At 48.2% G+C, this 20,485-nt stretch overlaps 1 protein-coding gene across 2 annotated transcripts in view; it reads left to right on the top strand.

Moving 5' to 3' along the window:
* Positions 1-20,485, top strand: part of LOC110524678 (zinc finger CCCH domain-containing protein 3) — a 105,292-nt gene that overhangs the window by 80,057 nt on the left and 4,750 nt on the right. For both annotated transcript variants that reach the window (XM_036978563.2, XM_036978561.2), the window contains exons 9-11: positions 11,319-11,450; positions 17,347-17,516; positions 20,150-20,319. In XM_036978563.2, coding sequence (XP_036834458.2) covers positions 11,319-11,450; positions 17,347-17,516; positions 20,150-20,319 — 472 coding nt within the window. The remainder of the gene's footprint in view (positions 1-11,318; positions 11,451-17,346; positions 17,517-20,149; positions 20,320-20,485) is intronic.

Raw genomic sequence — 20,485 nt, 5'->3', positions numbered from 1 at the left:
GAGCTGTATAGAGTTATTGCTGTTAGAAGAGGGGATGTATAGAGTTATGGCTGGTAGAAGAGGGGCTGTATAGAGTTATGGCTGTATAGAGTTATGGCTGGTAGAAGAGGGGCTGTATAGAGTTATGGCTGGTAGAAGAAGAGCTGTATAGAGTTATTGCTGTTAGAAGAGGGGATGTATAGAGTTATGGCTGGTAGAAGAGGGGATATATAGAGTTATGGCTGGTAGGAGAGGTGCTGTATAGAGTTATGGCTGGTAGAAGAAGAGCTGTATAGAGTTATGGCTGGTAGAAGAGGGCTGTATAGAGTTATGGCTTGTAGAAGAGGGGCTGTATAGAGTTATGGCTTGTAGAAGAGGGGCTGTATAGAGTTATGGCTTGTAGAAGAGGGGCTGTATAGAGTTACGGCTGGTAGAACATGGGCTGTATATAGATATGGCTGGTAGAAGAGCTGTATAGAGTAATGGCTAGTTGAATAGGGGATGTATAGAGTTATGGCTGGTAGAAGAAGAGCTGTATAGAGTTATGGCTGGTAGAAGAAGAGCTGTATAGAGTTATTGCTGTTAGAAGAGGGGATGTATAGAGTTATGGCTGGTAGAAGAGGGGCTGTATAGAGTTATGGCTGTATAGAGTTATGGCTGGTAGAAGAGGGGCTGTATAGAGTTATGGCTGGTAGAAGAAGAGCTGTATAGAGTTATGGCTGGTAGAAGAAGAGCTGTATAGAGTTATGGCTGGTAGAAGAGAGGATGTATAGAGTTATGGCTGGTAGAAGAGAGGATGTATAGAGTTATGGCTGGTAGAAGAGAGGATGTATAGAGTTATGGCTGGTAGAAGAGAGGATGTATAGAGTTATGGCTGTATAGAGTTATGGCTGGTAGAAGAGGGGATATATAGAGTTATGGCTGGTAGAAGAGGGGCTGTATAGAGTTATGGCTGGTAGAAGAAGAGCTGTATAGAGTTATGGCTGGTAGAAGAAGAGCTGTATAGAGTTATGGCTGGTAGAAGAGAGGATGTATAGAGTTATGGCTGGTAGAAGAGAGGATGTATAGAGTTATGGCTGGTAGAAGAGAGGATGTATAGAGTTATGGCTGTATAGAGTTATTTCTGTAAGAAGAGGGGGTGTATAGAGTTATGGCTGTATAGAGTTATGGCTGGTAGAAGAGGGGCTGTATAGAGTTATGGCTGGTAGAAGAGAGGATGTATAGAGTTATGGCTGTATAGTTATGGCTGGTAGAAGAGGGGATATATAGAGTTATGGCTGGTAGAAGAAGGGCTGTATAGAGTAGAGTTATGGCTGGTTGAAGAGGGGCTGTATAGAGTTATGGCTGGTAGAAGAAGGGATGTATAGAGTTATGGCTGGTAGAAGAAGAGCTGTATAGAGTTATGGCTGGTAGAAAAGGGGATGTATAGAGTTATGGCTGGTAGAATAGGGGATGTATAGAGTTATGGCTGGTAGAAGAGGGGATATATAGAGTTATGGCTGGTAGGAGAGGTGCTGTATAGAGTTATGGCTGGTAGAAGAAGAGCTGTATAGAGTTATGGCTGGTAGAAGAGGGCTGTATAGAGTTATGGCTTGTAGAAGAGGGGCTGTATAGAGTTATGGCTTGTAGAAGAGGGGCTGTATAGAGTTATGGCTTGTAGAAGAGGGGCTGTATAGAGTTACGGCTGGTAGAACATGGGCTGTATATAGATATGGCTGGTAGAAGAGCTGTATAGAGTAATGGCTGGTTGAATAGGGGATGTATAGAGTTATGGCTGGTAGAAGAAGAGCTGTATAGAGTTATGGCTGGTAGAAGAGGTAGAGTTATGGCTGGTAGAAGAGGGGCTGTATAGAGTTATGGCTGGTAGAAGAGGAGCTGTATAGAGTTATGGCTGGTAGGAGAGGTGCTGTATAGAGTTATGGCTGGTAGAAGAAGAGCTGTACAGAGTTATGGCTTGTAGAAGAGGGGCTGTATAGAGTTATGGCTGGTAGAAGAAGGGATGTATAGAGTTATGGCTGGTAGAAGAAGAGCTGTATAGAGTTATGGCTGGTAGAAAAGGGGATGTATAGAGTTATGGCTGGTAGAATAGGGGATGTATAGAGTTATGGCTGGTAGAAGAGGGGATATATAGAGTTATGGCTGGTAGGAGAGGTGCTGTATAGAGTTATGGCTGGTAGAAGAAGAGCTGTATAGAGTTATGGCTGGAATTAGAGGGCTGTATAGAGTTATGGCTTGTAGAAGAGGGGCTGTATAGAGTTATGGCTTGTAGAAGAGGGGCTGTATAGAGTTATGGCTTGTAGAAGAGGGGCTGTATAGAGTTACGGCTGGTAGAACATGGGCTGTATATAGATATGGCTGGTAGAAGAGCTGTATAGAGTAATGGCTGGTTGAATAGGGGATGTATAGAGTTATGGCTGGTAGAAGAAGAGCTGTATAGAGTTATGGCTGGTAGAAGAAGAGCTGTATAGAGTTATGGCTGGTAGAAGAAGAGCTGTATAGAGTTATGGCTGGTAGAAGAGGGGCTGTATAGAGTTATGGCTGGTAGAAGAAGAGCTGTATAGAGTTATGGCTGGTAGAAAAGGGGATGTATAGAGTTATGGCTGGTAGAATAGGGGATGTATAGAGTTATGGCTGGTAGAAGAGGGGATATATAGAGTTATGGCTGGTAGAAGAGGGGCTGTATAGAGTTATGGCTGGTAGAAGAAGAGCTGTATAGAGTTATGGCTGGTAGAAGAAGAGCTGTATAGAGTTATGGCTGGTAGAAGAAGGGATGTATAGAGTTATGGCTGGTAGAAGAGGGGATGTATAGAGTTATGGCTGGTAGAAGAGGGGCTGTATAGAGTTATGGCTGGTAGAAGAAGAGCTGTATAGAGTTATTTCTGTAAGAAGAGGGGGTGTATAGAGTTATGGCTGTATAGAGTTATGGCTGGTAGAAGAGGGGCTGTATAGAGTTATGGCTGGTAGAAGAAGAGCTGTATAGAGTTATGGCTGGTAGAAGAAGAGCTGTATAGAGTTATTGCTGTTAGAAGAGGGGATGTATAGAGTTATGGCTGGTAGAAGAGGGGCTGTATAGAGTTATGGCTGTATAGAGTTATGGCTGGTAGAAGAGGGGCTGTATAGAGTTATGGCTGGTAGAAGAAGAGCTGTATAGAGTTATGGCTGGTAGAAGAAGAGCTGTATAGAGTTATGGCTGGTAGAAGAGGGGCTGTATAGAGTTATGGCTGGTAGAAGAAGAGCTGTATAGAGTTATGGCTGGTAGAAAAGGGGATGTATAGAGTTATGGCTGGTAGAATAGGGGATGTATAGAGTTATGGCTGGTAGAAGAGGGGATATATAGAGTTATGGCTGGTAGAAGAGGGGCTGTATAGAGTTATGGCTGGTAGAAGAAGAGCTGTATAGAGTTATGGCTGGTAGAAGAAGAGCTGTATAGAGTTATGGCTGGTAGAAGAAGGGATGTATAGAGTTATGGCTGGTAGAAGAGGGGATGTATAGAGTTATGGCTGGTAGAAGAGGGGCTGTATAGAGTTATGGCTGGTAGAAGAAGAGCTGTATAGAGTTATGGCTGGTAGAAGAGGGGCTGTATAGAGTTATGGCTGGTAGAAGAGGGGCTGTATAGAGTTATGGCTGGTAGAAGAAGAGCTGTATAGAGTTATTTCTGTAAGAAGAGGAGGTGTATAGAGTTATGGCTGTATAGAGTTATGGCTGGTAGAAGAGGGGCTGTATAGAGTTATGGCTGGTAGAAGAAGAGCTGTATAGAGTTATGGCTGGTAGAAGAAGAGCTGTATAGAGTTATTGCTGTTAGAAGAGGGGATGTATAGAGTTATGGCTGGTAGAAGAGGGGCTGTATAGAGTTATGGCTGTATAGAGTTATGGCTGGTAGAAGAGGGGCTGTATAGAGTTATGGCTGGTAGAAGAAGAGCTGTATAGAGTTATGGCTGGTAGAAGAAGAGCTGTATAGAGTAGAGTTATGGCTGGTTGAAGAGGGGCTGTATAGAGTTATGGCTGGTAGAAGAAGAGCTGTATAGAGTTATGGCTGGTAGAAGAGGGGCTGTATAGAGTTATGGCTGGCAGAAGAAGAGCTGTATAGAGTAGAGATATGGCTGGTAGAAGAAGAGCTGTATAGAGTAGAGTTATGGCTGGTAGAAGAGGGGCTGTATGGAGTTATGGCTGGTAGAAGAGGGACTGTATAGAGTTATGGCTGGTAGAAGAGAGGATGTATAGAGTTATGGCTGTATAGAGTTATGGCTGGTAGAAGAGGGGATATATAGAGTTATGGCTGGTAGAAGAAGGGCTGTATAGAGTAGAGTTATGGCTGGTTGAAGAGGGGCTGTATAGAGTTATGGCTGGTAGAAGAAGAGCTGTATAGAGTTATGGCTGGTAGAAGAGGGGCTGTATAGAGTTATGGCTGGCAGAAGAAGAACTGTATAGAGTTATGGCTGGTAGAAGAAGAGCTGTATAGAGTAGAGATATGGCTGGTAGAAGAAGAGCTGTATAGAGTAGAGTTATGGCTGGTAGAAGAGGGGCTGTATGGAGTTATGGCTGGTAGAAGAGGGACTGTATAGAGTTATGGCTGGTAGAAGAGGGGCTTTATAGAGATACAGCTTAGAGTCATGTTCACACTATTGGCACATCTCCTGTCTCTGTGCTCCCACTGTCAGTATTGAGATAGAAATATACACACGCTATACACACTGGCAGTATACACACCGAGAGCCACTCAGACACGTGACCTGATTCTGGGGTAAGGGTTACGTGTTGAGAAGGGGTACTGTGGCGCTATCATGACCAAAATGGCTATCCCTGTCCAGGGTTTCAGATGTCCCAATATGGTTCACACCTTTGCATGTAACACCTTAAAAGGCAAGGGTACACAACCCCTCTAACTAACTAGACCACACACTCACACACACACACATGTGCACACAGACGGTTACACATGCCCATATGTTCACAGTCAGTCACACACACTCATTACTCTTGTGAAAGGCCTGAGACAAACACACCTGAACTGGATCCATCTCAAATAGGTCAGCAGTTAAAAGTAGGACACCTGCTCGTTTCAAAACAGTTTGATTTGGTTCCTAATGTTCTAGCCGTGTCTGAATCCTGGCTTAGGAAGACCACCAAAAATTCTGAAATCTTCATCCCTAACTACAACATTTTCAGACAAGATAGAACGGCCAAAGGAGGCGGTGTTGCAATCTACTGCAGAGATAGCCTGCAGAGTTCTGTCCTACTAGCCAGGCCTGTACCCAAACAATTTGAAATTCTACTGTAAAAATCCACCTCTCTAAAAACAAGTCTCTTACCGTTGCCGCCTGCTACAGACCACCCTCTGCCCCCAGCTTTGCTCTGGACACCATATGTGAACGGATTGCCCCCCCATCTATCCCCAGCCATCCTACAGTCTAAACTTGATGCCCTCAATCTCACACAAATTATCAATGAACCTACCAGGTACCACCCCAAAGCCTGAAACACGGGCACCCTCATAGATATCATCCTAATCAACTTGCCCTCTAAATACACCTCTGCTGTTTTCAACCAAGATCTCAGCGATCACTTCCTCATTGCCTGCATCCGTAATGGGTCAGCGGTCAAACGACCTCCACTCATCACTATCAAACGCTCCCTGAAACACTTCAGCGAGCTGGCCTTTCTAATCGACCTGGCCCGAGTATCCTGGAAGGATATTGACCTCATCCCGTCAGTAGAGGATGCCTGGTTATTATTTTTTTTAAATGCCTTCCTCATCGTCTTAAATAAGCATGCTCCATTCAAGAAATTTAGAACCAGGAACAGATATAGCCCTTGGTTCACTCCAGACCTGACTGCCTTTAACCAACACAAAAACATCCTAGGGCGTTCTGCATTAGCATTGAACAGCCTCCGTGATATGCAACTTTTCAAGGAAGCTAGAAACCAATATACACAGGCAGTTAAAAAAGCCAAGGCTTTTTCAAGCAGAAATTTGCTTCCTGCAACACAAACTCAAAAAAGGTCTGGGACACTGTAAAGTCCATGGAGAATAAGTACACCTCCTCCCAGCTGCCCACTGCATTGAGGATAGGAAACTCTGTCACCACCAATAAATCCACTATAATGAGAGTTTCAACAAGCATTTTTCTACGGCTGGCCATGCTTTCCACCTGGAAAGCCGAAGAGCCCTCGCTTGGAGATTGGCCTAGCATGGGCTAACTCCAGGCTAATTGGTGCTTGCTCCGGGATGGAAACGTTAGCTAGGAGTAGTCAACCCGAGTTGCGGTTAGCTAGCTGCGATAGGAATCCGGGGATATGGAGAGAAAAACCGGTCCGGTGTGCTCTGGTTTGAAACGTGTTGTGCAAACTGGCGAGAGCTTTCCGAGCTAAAGGTTAGCTGATGACCGCTAGCAGTGGGTAGCTGACTGATAGCTGGTAGCTAGTTAGCTAGCTAGCTTCAGTTGAGGGATTCCAGCTCCAATTTAAGTAGAAATACTTTAGAAAAAAAGAGATCCACACCACATTGGGTGGGGCGGGTTGCCGGAGAGTATTTTGAAGTTGCGGTTTAAGAAAAATATTAAAAAGAATCAGAAGAAAAATATATAAAAGCATATATATATATACATAAGACAAGACAAAGACATCCGACTGCTACGCCATCTTGGATATTCGGTTGTGTATGGCCCACAGCGCAGAATTAAGTAATGTAGTTGTTTTTTTTTATCAGAGTATAACTAGGCCAGTCCGTATAGGGCAGAGATCATAAACTAGATTCAGGTGCGGGCCAATTTTTTTTCTCTTGAGTGGAAAGGTGGGGGGGGCATAATTACAAATCATTTCTAGACTGCAAATTGTCCTTCAGAAGCCCAAACAGGTATGTTAGACTAAAACATAATCATTTCAAACCTTGCTCACATTTATAGACATGTCTCTCTATTATGTGTGAGATTACAGGGGAATAGATTTCCTGTTATGTTTACAATCTTTTATGTACAGCAATGAAACTAAAATACAAATTACAGCTTTTTTTTAAATTTATTTATTTTTGCTCTGAAAACTTGGGGAGCCAAATAAAGTCAACCATGGGTGCCAGTTGGGGAATCCTGGTTCAGGGGAAAGGAAAGTGGTGACACTAAATAGGGAAAGATGTTTTGCTCTAGAAAAACAACCCACAGACAGGTGTCCAGTCCAGGCTCGCCATCCAACACACACACACAAAAAGACCAAGACATGCATGCACGCACGCACGCACACACACTCACACACATACACACAGTCAATCACACAGACCGAGACACACACGCACAGTCACATCCACACCCACCCACACACTGAGACACACACGCACAGTCACATACCCACCCACACACTGAGACACACACACACACGCGCAATTCTGTGCACCTGTGTTGGCTGTCATGCTGTGGTCCCAGAGTGCCTAGAGGCCAGCTGTCCGTTTATCTTACAGGGGCAGAGAAATTAAGGGGGAGTGGAGGGGGGGGGGACTAGAGAGGTGGGGGTAGGGGGGACTAGAGAGGTGGGGGTAGGGGTGAGTAGAGAGCTGGGGGTAGGGGTGAGTAGGGAGGTGGGAGGGGGGACTAGAGAGGTGTGGGTAGGAGTGAGTAGAGAGGTGTGGGAAGGGAGAAGTACAGAGGTGTGGGTAGGGGTGAGTAGAGAGGTGGGGGTAGGGGTGAGTAGGGAGGTGGGAGGGGGGACTAGAGAGGTGTGGGTAGGAGTGAGTAGAGAGGTGTGGGTAGGGGTGAGTAGAGAGGTGGGAGGGGGGACTAGAGAGGTGGGGGTAGGGGTGAGTAGAGAGGTGGGGGTAGGGGCGAGTAGGGAGGTGGGGGGGACTAGACAGGTGGGGGTAGGGGCGAGTAGGGAGGTGGGGGGGAGTAGGGAGGGAGGGACTAGAGAGGTGTAGGTAGGGGTGAGTAGAGAGGTGGGGGGATGTGGGGGTAGGGGGGAGATGGGGGTAGGGGTGAGTAGAGAGATGGGGGTAGGGGTGAGTAGAGAGATGGGGGTAGGGGTTGAGTAGAGAGGTGGGGTAGGGGTGAGTAGAGAGGTGGGGTAGGGGCGAGTAGAGAGGTGGAGGTAGGGGCGAGTAGAGAGGTGGGGGTAGGGACGAGTAGAGAGGTGGGAGTAGGGGCGAGTAGAGAGGTGGGAGTGGGGGCGAGTAGAGAGGTGGGGGTGGGTGGGAGTAGAGAGGAGTGGGGGTAGGGGGGGGGTAGAGAGGAGTGGGGGTAGGGGGGGGTAGAGAGGGTGAGGGGGTAAGTAGAGAGGGTGAAGCGGACGGGGGTCGGGATAGAGGGGAGTTGTGTAAATTTTTTGGGGGGTCTGTACTTTACTATTTATATTTTTGACAACTTTTACTTCGCTACATTCCTAAAGAAAATTATGTACTTTTTTACTCCATACATTTTCCCAGACACCCAAAAGTGCATTTTGATCATCACTGATCATCCCTACTGCCTCTGATCTGGCGGACTCACGAAACACAAAGGCTTTGTTTGTAAATGATGTCTGAGTGTTGGAGTGTTCCCCTGGCTATCTGTAGATGGGAAGAAAGTAAATGGTGTCGTCTGGTTTGCTTAATATAAGGAGTTTGAAATGAGGTATACTTTTAATTTGATTTTTGATACTTAAGTATATTATTGCAATTACATTTACTTTTGATACTTAAGTATATTTAAAACCTTACTTTTACTTAAGTAGTATTGTATTGGGTGACTTTCACTTTTTCTTGAGTCATTTTCTATTAAGGTATCATTACTTAAACTCAAGTATGACAATTGGGTAATTTCCACCACTGGAGGGGAGTGGGGGGGTATCCATCTGAACTTTATCCTGGCGCTACTGGGGGCCCCAATCCTGTGCTCCTCACAAATAACACCCTGAAACTAGACCCCCTGTACCCCCACCTTTGCCCGTCCCAACCCCCCGTTCCCTGGCGACCGTACACACAGCCAGCACATAAACACATCATGATAGCTGGACAAGCTGCAGCCTGGATAAATATTTCTGTAGCAGTTAATTAGATAGAACTGATCCCATTTCAACAAGACGGCCTGGATCTCTCCTTCCTTTCCCCCTGGCCCTCTCCTTCCCTTAACCCCATCCTGGCCCTCTCCTTCCCTTAACCCCATCCTGGCCCTCTCCTTCCCCCTCACCCCACCCTGGCCCTCTCCTTCCCCCTCACCCCACCCTGGCCTTCTCCTTCCCCCTCACCATACCCTGGCCCTCTCCTTCCCCCTCACCATGCCCTGGCCCTCTCCTTCCCCCTCACCCCACCCCGGCCCTCTCCTTCCCCCTCACCCCACCCTGGCCCTCTCCTTCCCCCTCACCATACCTTGGCCCTCTCCTTCCCCCTCACCCCACCCCGGCCCTCTCCTTCCCCCTCACCCCACCCCGGCCCTCTCCTTCCCCCTCACCCCACCCTGGCCCTCTCCTTCCCCCTCACCATACCCTGGCCCTCTCCTTCCCCCTCACCATACCCTGGCCCTCTCCTTCCCCCTCACCCCACCCCGGCCCTCTCCTTCCCCCTCACCCCACCCCGGCCCTCTCCTTCCCCCTCACCCCACCCCGGCCCTCTCCTTCCCCCTCACCCCACCCCACCCCTCTCCTTTTCTCTCTAGCTCCCTTTCTCTCTCTAGCTCCTTTTCTCTCTCTCTCTCTCTCTCTCTCTCTCTTTAGCTCCTGTTCTCTCTCTCTCTTTAGCTCCTTTTCTCTCTCTAGCTCCTTTTCCTATCTCTAGCTCCTTTTCTCTCTCTAGCTCATTTTCTCTCTCTAGCTCCTTTTCTCTCTCTCTCTAGCTCCTTTTCTCTCTCTCTCTAACTCCTCTTCTCTCTCTCTAACTCCTCTTCTCTCTCTCTAGCTCCTTTTCTCTCTCTCTCTAGCTCCTTTTCTCTCTCTCTAGCTCCTTTTCTCTCTATCTCTCTCTCTCTGTAGCTCATTTTCTCTCTCTAGATCAGTGTGTGTGTGGAGTATATTTAGACTGCACTACTCTCACACAGTGTCGCTCATTCACACACACACATACAACAGGACATTTCTCACACACCTGTGCGCATTCTGTCACACACACTTTCTCTGTTGACTGCAATTAAGGCCATCTTTCTCTCTCGACTCTCTCTCGACTCTCTCTCGACTCTCTCTCTTTTCTCTCTCTCTGTCTTTCTCTCTCTTCTCTCTGTCTTTCTCTCTTTACTCTCTCTCTTTCTGTCTTTCTCTCTTTTCTCTCTGTCTTTCTCTCACGACTCTCTCTTTTCTCTCTCTCTCTTTCTCTCTCCTCTCTCTCTCTCTCTTTACTCTCTCTCTCTCTCTTTACTCTCTCTTTACTCTCTCTTTACTCTCTCTTTACTCTCTCTTTACTCTCTCTTGACTCTCTCTCGACTCTCTCTCGACTCTCTCTTCTCTCTGTCTTTCTCTCTCGACTCTCTCTCTCTTTACTCTCTCTCTGTCTTTCTCTCTCGACTCTCTCTTTACTCTCTCTCTCGACTCTCTCTTTACTCTCTCTCTGTCTTTCTCTCTTTACTCTCTCTCTCTGTCTTTCTCTCTCTTTACTCTCTCTCTCTGTCTTTCTCTCTCTTTACTCTCTCTCTCTGTCTTTCTCTCTCTTTACTCTCATCTCTCTTTCCCACTCTTTACTCTCGTCTCTCTTTCCCACTCTTTACTCTCGTCTCTCTTTCTCTCTCTTTACTCTCTCTCTCTGTCTTTCTTTCTCTGTCTTTCTCTCTTTACTCTCTCTCTCTCTTTCTCTCTCTTTACTCTCTCTCTGTCTTTCTCTCTCTTTACTCTCTCTCTGTCTTTCCCACTCTTTACTCTCTCTCTCTTTCTCTCTCTTTACTCTCTCTCTGTCTTTCTCACTCTTTACTCTCTCTCTGTCTTTCTCTCTTTACTCTCTTTCTCTATCTTTCTCTATTTACTCTCTCTCTGTCTTTCTCTCTCTGTCTTTCTCTCTCTTTACTCTCTCTCTCGACTCTCTCTGTCTTTCTCTCTTTACTCTCTCTCTTTCTGTCTTTCTCTCTCTGTCTTTCTCTCTCGACTCTCTCTCTCTCTTTCTCTCTCGACTCTCTCTCTGTCTCTCTCTCTCGACTCTCTCTCTGTCTTTCTCTCTTTACTCTCTCTTTTCTTTCTCTCTGTCTTTTTCTCTCTTTACTCTCTCTTTCTTTCTCTCTCTTTACTCTCTCTCTCTCTCTTTCTCTCTCTTTACTCTCTCTGTCTTTCTCCCTTTACTCTCTCTCTCTCTCTCTCTGTTTTGCGTCTCTCGTTCTCTCTCTTAATTAAATGTTCAAATCAATTTCAAATGTTTTATTCGTATGTCATTCCTGTAGATATATTGTAACAACAACTTCTCTCTCTAGATGCCTGTGTGTTCGTACTTCCTGAAGGGTATATGTAACAACAGTAGCTGTCCCTACAGCCATGTATACGTGTCCTGCAAAGCTGCTGTGTGCCAGGACTTCATCAGGGGGTACTGCCCTCAGGGTCAGAAGGTATAACACACACATACAGTCAGTCACAAACATTCTCTCCATCTCTCTCTTTATCATGATCTACTGCCCTGTGGCAGAAAAGGTACATTCACACTCATGTACATCCTCTACACAGATATACACTACATTACCAAAAGTATGTGGACACCTGCTCATCGAACATCTCATTCCAAAATCATGGGCATTAATATGAAGTTGGTCCCCCCTTTGCTGCTATAACAACTTCCACTCTTCTGGGAAGGCTTTCCACTAGATGTTGGAACATTGCTGCGGGGACTTGCTTCCATTCAGCCACGAGCATTAGTGAGGTCGGGCACTGATGTTGGGCGATTATGCCTGGCTCGCAGTCGGTGTTCCAATTCATCCCAAAGGTGTTCGATGGGGTTGGGGTCAGGACTCTGTGCAGGCCAGTCAAGTTCTTCCACACCAATCTTGGCAAAGGATTTCTGTATGGACCTTACTTTGTGCACAGGGGTATTGTCATGCTGAAACAGGAAAGGGCCTTCCCCAAACTGTTGCCACAAAGTGTGAAGCACAGAATCGTCTAGAATGTCATTGTATGCTGTAGTGTAAAGATTTCTCTTCACTGGAACTAAGAGGCCTAGGCCGAACCATGAAAAACATCCCCAGACCATTATTCCTCTTCCACCAAACTTTACAGTTTGTACTATGCATTGGGGTAGGTAGCATTCTCCTGGCGTCCGCCAAACTTAGATTTGTCCGTCGAACTGCCAGATGGTGAAGCGTGATTCATCACCCTAGAGAACGTGTTTCCACTGCTCCAGAGTCTAATGGCAGTGACCTTTACACCCCTCTAGCCGACGCTTAGCATTGTGCATGGTGATCTTAGGCTTGTGTGTGGCTGCTCTGCCATAGAAACCCATTTCATGAAGCTCCCAACGAATAGATCTTGTGCTGACGTTGCTTTCAGAAGGATTTTGGAACTCTGTAGTGAGTGTTGCAACCTCGCTCGCTCTGTCTCGCTCTCGCTCTCTCTGTCTCTCAGTCTGTCTCTCAGTCTGTCTCTCGGTCTGTGTCTCGGTCTGTGTCTCGGTCTGTGTCTCGGTCTGTGTCTCGGTCTGTGTCTCGCTCTGTGTCTCGCTCTGTGTCTCGCTCTGTGTCTCGCTCTGTGTCTCGCTCGCTCTCTCTGTCTCGCTCGCTCTCTCTGTCTCGCTCGCTCTCTCTGTCTCGCTCGCTCGCTCTGTCTCGCTCTGTCTCGCGCTCGCTCGCTCTGTCTCGCGCTCGCTCGCTCTGTCTCGCGCTCGCTCGCTCTGTCTCGCGCTCGCTCGCTCTGTCTCGCGCTCGCTCGCTCTGTCTCGCGCTCGCTCGCTCTGTCTCGCTCGCTCCGTCTCGCGCTCGCTCCGTCTCGCGCTCGCTCTCTCTGTCTCGCGCTCGCTCTCTCTGTCTCTCGCTCTGTGTCTCGCTCTGTGTCTCGCTCTGTGTCTCGCTCTGTGTCTCGCTCTCTCTGTCTCGCTCTCTCTGTCTCGCTCTCTCTGTCTCGCTCTCTGTTGTTTCTGATTGTCTGTGTAGCACATGCTTTTTCACACTGTCAGGCCTCATTTAAATATTGCACAGAGAAATGAGTATATAAAACAAAAAGGATATTAATATTTATTCTATTAGCTGAAGTGCTTAGGTCTGTGATTTTCCGTGTGAGTGTGTGTGTGTGTATTGCAGCGTGCTAGCTGGCGGCTGCGTGATGGATAGCAGGCAGTAATTATAGATGGAGAAAGTGCTGATGATGGCTGTATGGGGCAGATAGACACTCCAGCAGTTCAGGGGTTAACCCTGCTTCTCTCTCTCTCTCTCTCTCTCTCTCTCTCTCTCTCTCTCTCTCGATCTCCATCTTCTTCTCTCATTCCATCTCTCACTTTGTCTCCCGCTCCCTTATCCGTCCCTCTCTCTCTCCCTCTCTTCTCTATCTACCCCCCACCAGTAACCACCTTCACTTTCATTCTCCATCCTTATTCCTCTTCTCCCCGTTTTCTTGTCTCTTTCACTTTTTTGTTATTTTGCTCCTCTCTTTCTCATTTCCTCCAATTCGGTCTCTTTCTTGGTCTCTCCTTCTCTCATCCCCCTGATCTCCCACCTTTCTCCATCTCCACAACACAACTTCCCTTCCTCTCTTTTCAACCCCAATCCACCCCCCCGTGTCTCCACCCCCCCGAGTCTCCACCCCCCGTGTCTCTCCACCCCCCGTGTCTCTCCACCTCCCGTGTCTCTCCACCCCCCCTGTCTCTCCACCCCCCCGTCTCTCCACCCCCCCTGTCTCTCCACCCCCCCTGTCTCTCCACCCCCCGTGTCTCTCCACCCCCCGTGTCTCTCCACCTCCCGTGTCTCTCCACCCCCCGTGTCTCTCCACCCCCCGTGTCTCTCCACCCCCCGTGTCTCTCCACCCCCCCGTGTCTCTCCACCCCCCGTGTGTCTCTCCACCCCCCCGTGTGTCTCTCCACCCCCCCCGTGTGTCTCTCCACCCCCCCGTGTGTCTCTCCACCCTCCTCTGTGTCTCTCTCCACCCTCGCTGTGCCTCTCCACCCCCGCTGTGTCTCTCCACCCCCCGTGTCTCTCGTAGCCTCTCTCCCTCTTTCCCCCTTCTCCTCCCTCTTTCCCCCTTCCCTCCCTCTTTCCCTCTTCTTCTCTCTCTGTAATGGTAAATGTGCTGACTCGTCCTGGTTTGGGGCCCAGTGGAGAGAGCTCTTCTAATAGACCTGAGACATCCCAGCATTCCTTAAATCAAGTGGAAAATTGTTAACTTGGTGTGGAATAAAGATGTTCTGTCCACTTTCACTTTTTTTTAAATCTTCCATTTCTCGGCTCGTTCTCTCGCGCTCTCTCTCTCTCTTCAGTGTTTTATGAAAATGACAATGTATGAGACAGCTGTGAGTCTTAGTGGACTTGGCTTTTAGCTCAATCCCCCCCCCCCCCCCCCTCCATCTCCTTCTACTGGAGAAAGGACCTAAACTGTTGTAAGTCTTTGTATGGTCCCATTCCCAGCACTATAGCCCCTGGGTGGATATCAGTTAGAATGTAAAGGGTTGAAAATCTGCCCCTCCACTCAGACTGTTGAATTGGAACAGACCGATACTGTAATAGAGACAGACAGGCCTTGCTACATTTTCCAAATGGCGCCAATGTTTACGTTAGGGCATAAAAACATATAGAATTTGTCAAAATCAACACTTCCCATGCATTTGTGAGTGTTTTGGTTTGCCTCTTCCTGAAAGTGAGCTGAGTCTAAGATCTAACCTGGCCTGGTCCTTTGGGTGCAGGACATGGATGTGATGGGGGTTGGGGTTGGTGGCGGTGAGGGTAGCAGAAGGTAAGGTGCCTCATCAGGGAGAGGAGAGGGGTGCCAGAGCTGCAGGGATCATGGGGTGACCTGGAGTCCAAAGTGTTCCCGGAAACTCGATCTGCAGACCCCTGCCCCCCGATCCTTGCTCTATTTCTGGCAGGCCGCCATTGCGAGTGTACCTATGAGTTTACCAGTTACATTGCCAACCGCACAAATGCCTGGCCGTCCCGTCTTCAGTCAGCTGTTCGCCCCACACCTTTTTTTTTAGATATATTTTATTTTCATTATCTATAACCGTTGGTTTAATGGTTACCTACACTCTGACCGCTACACACACACTCTGACCGCTACACACACACACTCTGACCGCTACATACACACACTCTGACCGCTACACACACACACTCTGACCGCTACACACACACTCTGACCGCTACACACACACACTCTGACCGCTACATACACACACTCTGACCGCTACACACACACTCTGACCGCTACACACACACACTCTGACCGCTACACACACACTCTGACCGCTACATACACACACTCTGACCGCTACATACACACACTCTGACCGCTACATACACACACTCTGACCGCTACACACACACTCTGACCGCTACATACACACACTCTGACCGCTACATACACACACTCTGACCGCTACATACACACACTCTGACCGCTACACACACACTCTGACCGCTACATACACACTCTGACCGCTACACACACACTCTGACCGCTACACACACACACTCTGACCGCTACACACACACTCTGACCGCTACACACACACACTCTGACCGCTACACACACACTCTGACCGCTACACACACACTCTGACCGCTACATACACACACTCTGACCGCTACATACACACACTCTGACCGCTACACACACACTCTGACCGCTACACACACACTCTGACCGCTACACACACACACTCTGACCGCTACACACACACTCTGACCGCTACACACACACTCTGACCGCTACACACACACTCTGACCGCTACACACACACACTCTGATCGCTACACACACACTCTGACCGCTACACACACACACTCTGACCGCTACACACACACACTCTGACCGCTACACACACACACTCTGACCGCTACACACACACACTCTGACCGCTACACACACACTCTGACCGCTACATACACACACTCTGACCGCTACACACACACACTCTGATCGCTACACACACACTCTGACCGCTACACACACACACTCTGACCGCTACACACACACTCTGACCGCTACACACACACTCTGACCGCTACATACACACACTCTGACCGCTACACACACACACTCTGATCGCTACACACACACTCTGACCGCTACACACACACACTCTGACCGCTACACACACACTCTGACCGCTACACACACACACTCTGACCGCTACACACACACACTCTGACCGCTACACACACACAATCTGACCGCTACACACACACACTCTGACCGCTACACACACACACTCTGACCGCTACACACACACTCTGACCGCTACACACACACACTCTGACCGCTACACACACACTCTGACCTCTACACACACACACTCTGACCGCTACACACACACTCTGACCGCTACACACACACTCTGACCGCTACACACACACTCTGACCGCTACACACACACTCTGACCGCTACACACACACTCTGACCGCTACACACACACACTCTGACCGCTACACACACACACTCTGACCGCTACACACACACACTCTGACCGCTACACACACACACTCTGACCGCTACACACACACACTCTGACCGCCACACACACACACTCTGACCGCCACACACACACACTCTGACCGCCACACACACACACTCTGACCGCTACACACACACACTCTGACCGCTACACACACACACACTCTGACCGCTACACACACACACTCTGACCGCTACACACACACTCTGACCGCTACACACACACACTCTGACCGCTACACACACACACTCTGACCGCTACACACACACACTCTGACCGCTACACACACACACTCTGACCGCTACACACACACTCTGACCGCTACACACACACACACTCTGACCGCTACACACACACACACACTCTGACCGCTACACACACACACACACTCTGACCGCTACACACACACACACTCTGACCGCTACACACACACACACTCTGACCGCTACACACACACACACTCTGACCGCTACACACACACACTCTGACCGCTACACACACACACTCTGACCGCTACACACACACACTCTGACCGCTACACACACACACACTCTGACCGCTACACACACACACACTCTGACCGCTACACACACACACACTCTGACCGCTACACACACACACTCTGACCGCTACACACACACACTCTGACCGCTACACACACACACTCTGACCGCTACACACACACACACTCTGACCGCTACACACACACACCTGAAACACAGAGTAACTCACCACACACATCCCATGTCCGCTTCCTGTGATCTGTTAGGCTGTGTTTTATGTCTATCCTCTCCTCTGACCTCTCCTCTGACCTCTCCTCTGACCTCTCCTCTGTCCTCTCCTCTGACCTCCTCAGTGTAAGAAGAAGCACACCCTGGTGTGTCCAGACTTCTCCAGTACTGGCTCCTGTCCCCAAGGGGCCCATTGTAAGCTCCAGCACCGTCAGAGGGCCAAACGCACCACTCCTAATGCCAGGGCAACTACAGGCCCCTCCGCCACCCCGGCCAAGAAGGCCCGTACCAAGAGGTCAGGACACAGGCTCTCGGTCAAGATAATCAAGCAATAAACCCAATGTCATTTCAACCAGTTTTACCCATTAGAAAGTGGAATGGAATAAATGTAATGAACATTTGAAATGTAACAATAAGTCTTGGAACTCCCTCTCCCGGATCTGGGAGAATTGTCATCAACTGACACTAATTAGCATAACGCAACAGACAAAAAATATTACTAGAAAATATTCATATTCATGAAATCACAAGTGAAATATATTGAAACACAGCTTAGCCTTTTGTTAATCACCCTGTCATCTCAGATTTGGAAATTATGCTTTACAGCCAAAACAAGACAAGCATTTGTGTAAGTTTATCGATAGCCTAGCATAGCATTATGCCTAGCTAGCAGCAGGCAACCTGGTCACGAAAATCAGAAAAGCAATCAAATTAAATCGTTTACCTTTGATTAGCTTCGGATGTTTTCACTCACGAGACTCCCAGTTAAATAGCAAATGTTCCTTTTTTCCGAAATAGCTCGTTAGTTCTTCACGTTTGGCTGAGAATTCGACCGGAAATTGTGGTCACGATAACGCCGAAAAATATTCCAAATTATCTCCATAATATCAACAGAAACATGGCAAACTTTGTTTATAATCAATCCTCAAGGTGTTTTTCAAATATCTATTCGATAATACACTGCTCAAAAAAATAAAGGGAACACTAAAATAACCCATCCTAGATCTGAATGAATGAAATATTCTTATTAAATACTTTTTTCTTTACATAGTTGAATGTGCTGACAACAAAATCACACAAAAATTATCAATGGAAATCAAATTTATCAACCCATGGAGGTCTGTATTTGGAGTCACACTCAAAATTAAAGTGGAAAACCACACTACAGGCTGATCCAACTTTGATGTAATGTCCTTAAAACAAGTCAAAATGAGGCTCAGTAGTGTGTGTGGCCTCCACGTGCCTGTATGACCTCCCTACAATGCCTGGGCATGCTCCTGATGAGGTGGCGGATGGTCTCCTGAGGGATCTCCTCCCAGACCTGGACTAAAGCATCCGCCAACTCCTGGACAGTCTGTGGTGCAACGTGGCGTTGGTGGATGGAGCGAGACGTGATATCCCAGATGTGCTCAATTGGATTCAGGTCTGGGGAACGGGCGGGCCAGTCCATAGCATCAATGCCTTCCTCTTGCAGGAACTGCTGACACACTCCAGCCACATGAGGTCTAGCATTGTCTTGCATTAGGAGGAACCCAGGGCCAACCGCACCAGCATATGGTCTCACAAGGGGTCTGAGGATCTCATCTCGGTACCTAATGGCAGTCAGGCTACCTCTGGTGAGCACATGGAGGGCTGTACGGCCCCCCAAAGAAATGCCACCCCACACCATGACTGACCCACCGCCAAACCGGACATGCTGGAGGATGTTGCAGGCAGCAGAACGTTCTCCACGGCGTCTCCAGACTCTGTCACATGCTCAGTGTGAACCTGCTTTCATCTGTGAAGAGCACAGGGCGCCAGTGGGGAATTTGACAATCTTGGTGTTCTCTGGCAAATGCCAAACGTCCTGCACGGTGTTGGGCTGTAAGCACAACCCCCACCTGTGGACGTCGAGCCCCCATACCACCCTCATGGAGTCTGTTTCTGACCGTTTGAGCAGACACATGCACATTTGTGGCCTGCTGGAGGTCATTTTGCAGGGCTCTGGCAGTGCTCCTCCTGCTCCTCCTTGCACAAAGGCAGAGGTAGCGGTCCTGCTGCTGGATTGTTGCCCTCCTATGGCCTCCTCCACGTCTCCTGATAAACTGGCCTGTCTCCTGGTAGCACCTCCATGCTCTGGACACGCTGACAGACACAGCAAACCTTCTTGCCACAGCTCGCATTGATGTTCCATCCTGGATGAGCTGCACTACCTGAGCCACTTGTGTGGGTTGTAGACTCCATCTCATGCTACCACTAGAGTGAAAGCACCGCCAGCATTCAAAAGTGACCAAAACATCAGCCAGGAAGCATAGGAACTGAGAAGTGGTCTGTGGTCCCCACCTGCAGAACCACTCCTTTATTGGGGGTGTCTTGCTAATAGCCTATAATTTCCACCTGTTGTCTATTCCATTTGCACAACAGCATGTCTATTACGCAAGAATTACTCTGAGAGCCCTCAGCCAGACACTTACGTAATGTAGTCGTTTACGCTCATTCTTCAACATAAAGGCGTGAAACTACGTCAAAATGCTGTCGACACCTTGGGGAATACGTAGAAAAAGGAATCTGGTTGATAGCCCATTCACTGCTCAATAGGGACGCATCGGAACGCAGAGCTTTCAAAACATGAGTCACTTCCTGATTGGATTTTTCTCAGGCTTCCGCCTGCAATATCAGTTCTGTTATACTCACAGACAATATTTTGACAGTTTTGGAAACTTTAGAGTGTTTTCTATCCTAGGATGTCAATTATATGCATATTCTAGAATCTTGTCCTGACAAAATAGCCCGTTTTACTTTGGGAACGTTATTTTTCCAAAAATGAAAATAGTGCCCCCTAGTTTCAAGAGGTTTTAATAGACAAAAGTAATACAATATACAAAATATGTTTTGTTCAGATATGTACAGATTGAATGAATCACAGCGGATGTTTTCTCCTCCCTCCAGGACCAGCCTGTCAGTGCTTCTCCCTCAGGGTTCTGCTCAGGCAGATCCATCGACACCCTCGTCCTCAGGTCGTCACAACACCAAGCTGCCATCCTTCATCTCCCTTTCCAGCTCCCCCGAGGATGCAGACGCTCCCGATACGCCCCCCGCCGACAGGTCAAAGGTCACAGGTGAGAGGGCATACAGTGATCAGGAAGGTTATGGTCCAGTTCAGGGTTGTGTCCTACAGAGGTCAGGAAACCGTCTCTGTGGATGCCATGTTGGCTCCTATGGAACACAACCTGACCTGGAGGGTTCATCAAACAGAACGTTGGAACATTGTGGTGATCATTGTAA

This window comes from Oncorhynchus mykiss, chromosome 5 (genome assembly GCF_057628025.1).
Source record: "Oncorhynchus mykiss isolate SJ-2025 chromosome 5, ASM5762802v1, whole genome shotgun sequence".
NCBI classification, from domain to species: Eukaryota; Metazoa; Chordata; class Actinopteri; order Salmoniformes; family Salmonidae; genus Oncorhynchus; species Oncorhynchus mykiss.
The sequence above is the reverse complement of the archived record's forward strand: the minus strand, read 5'-3'. Positions and strand labels throughout refer to the sequence as shown.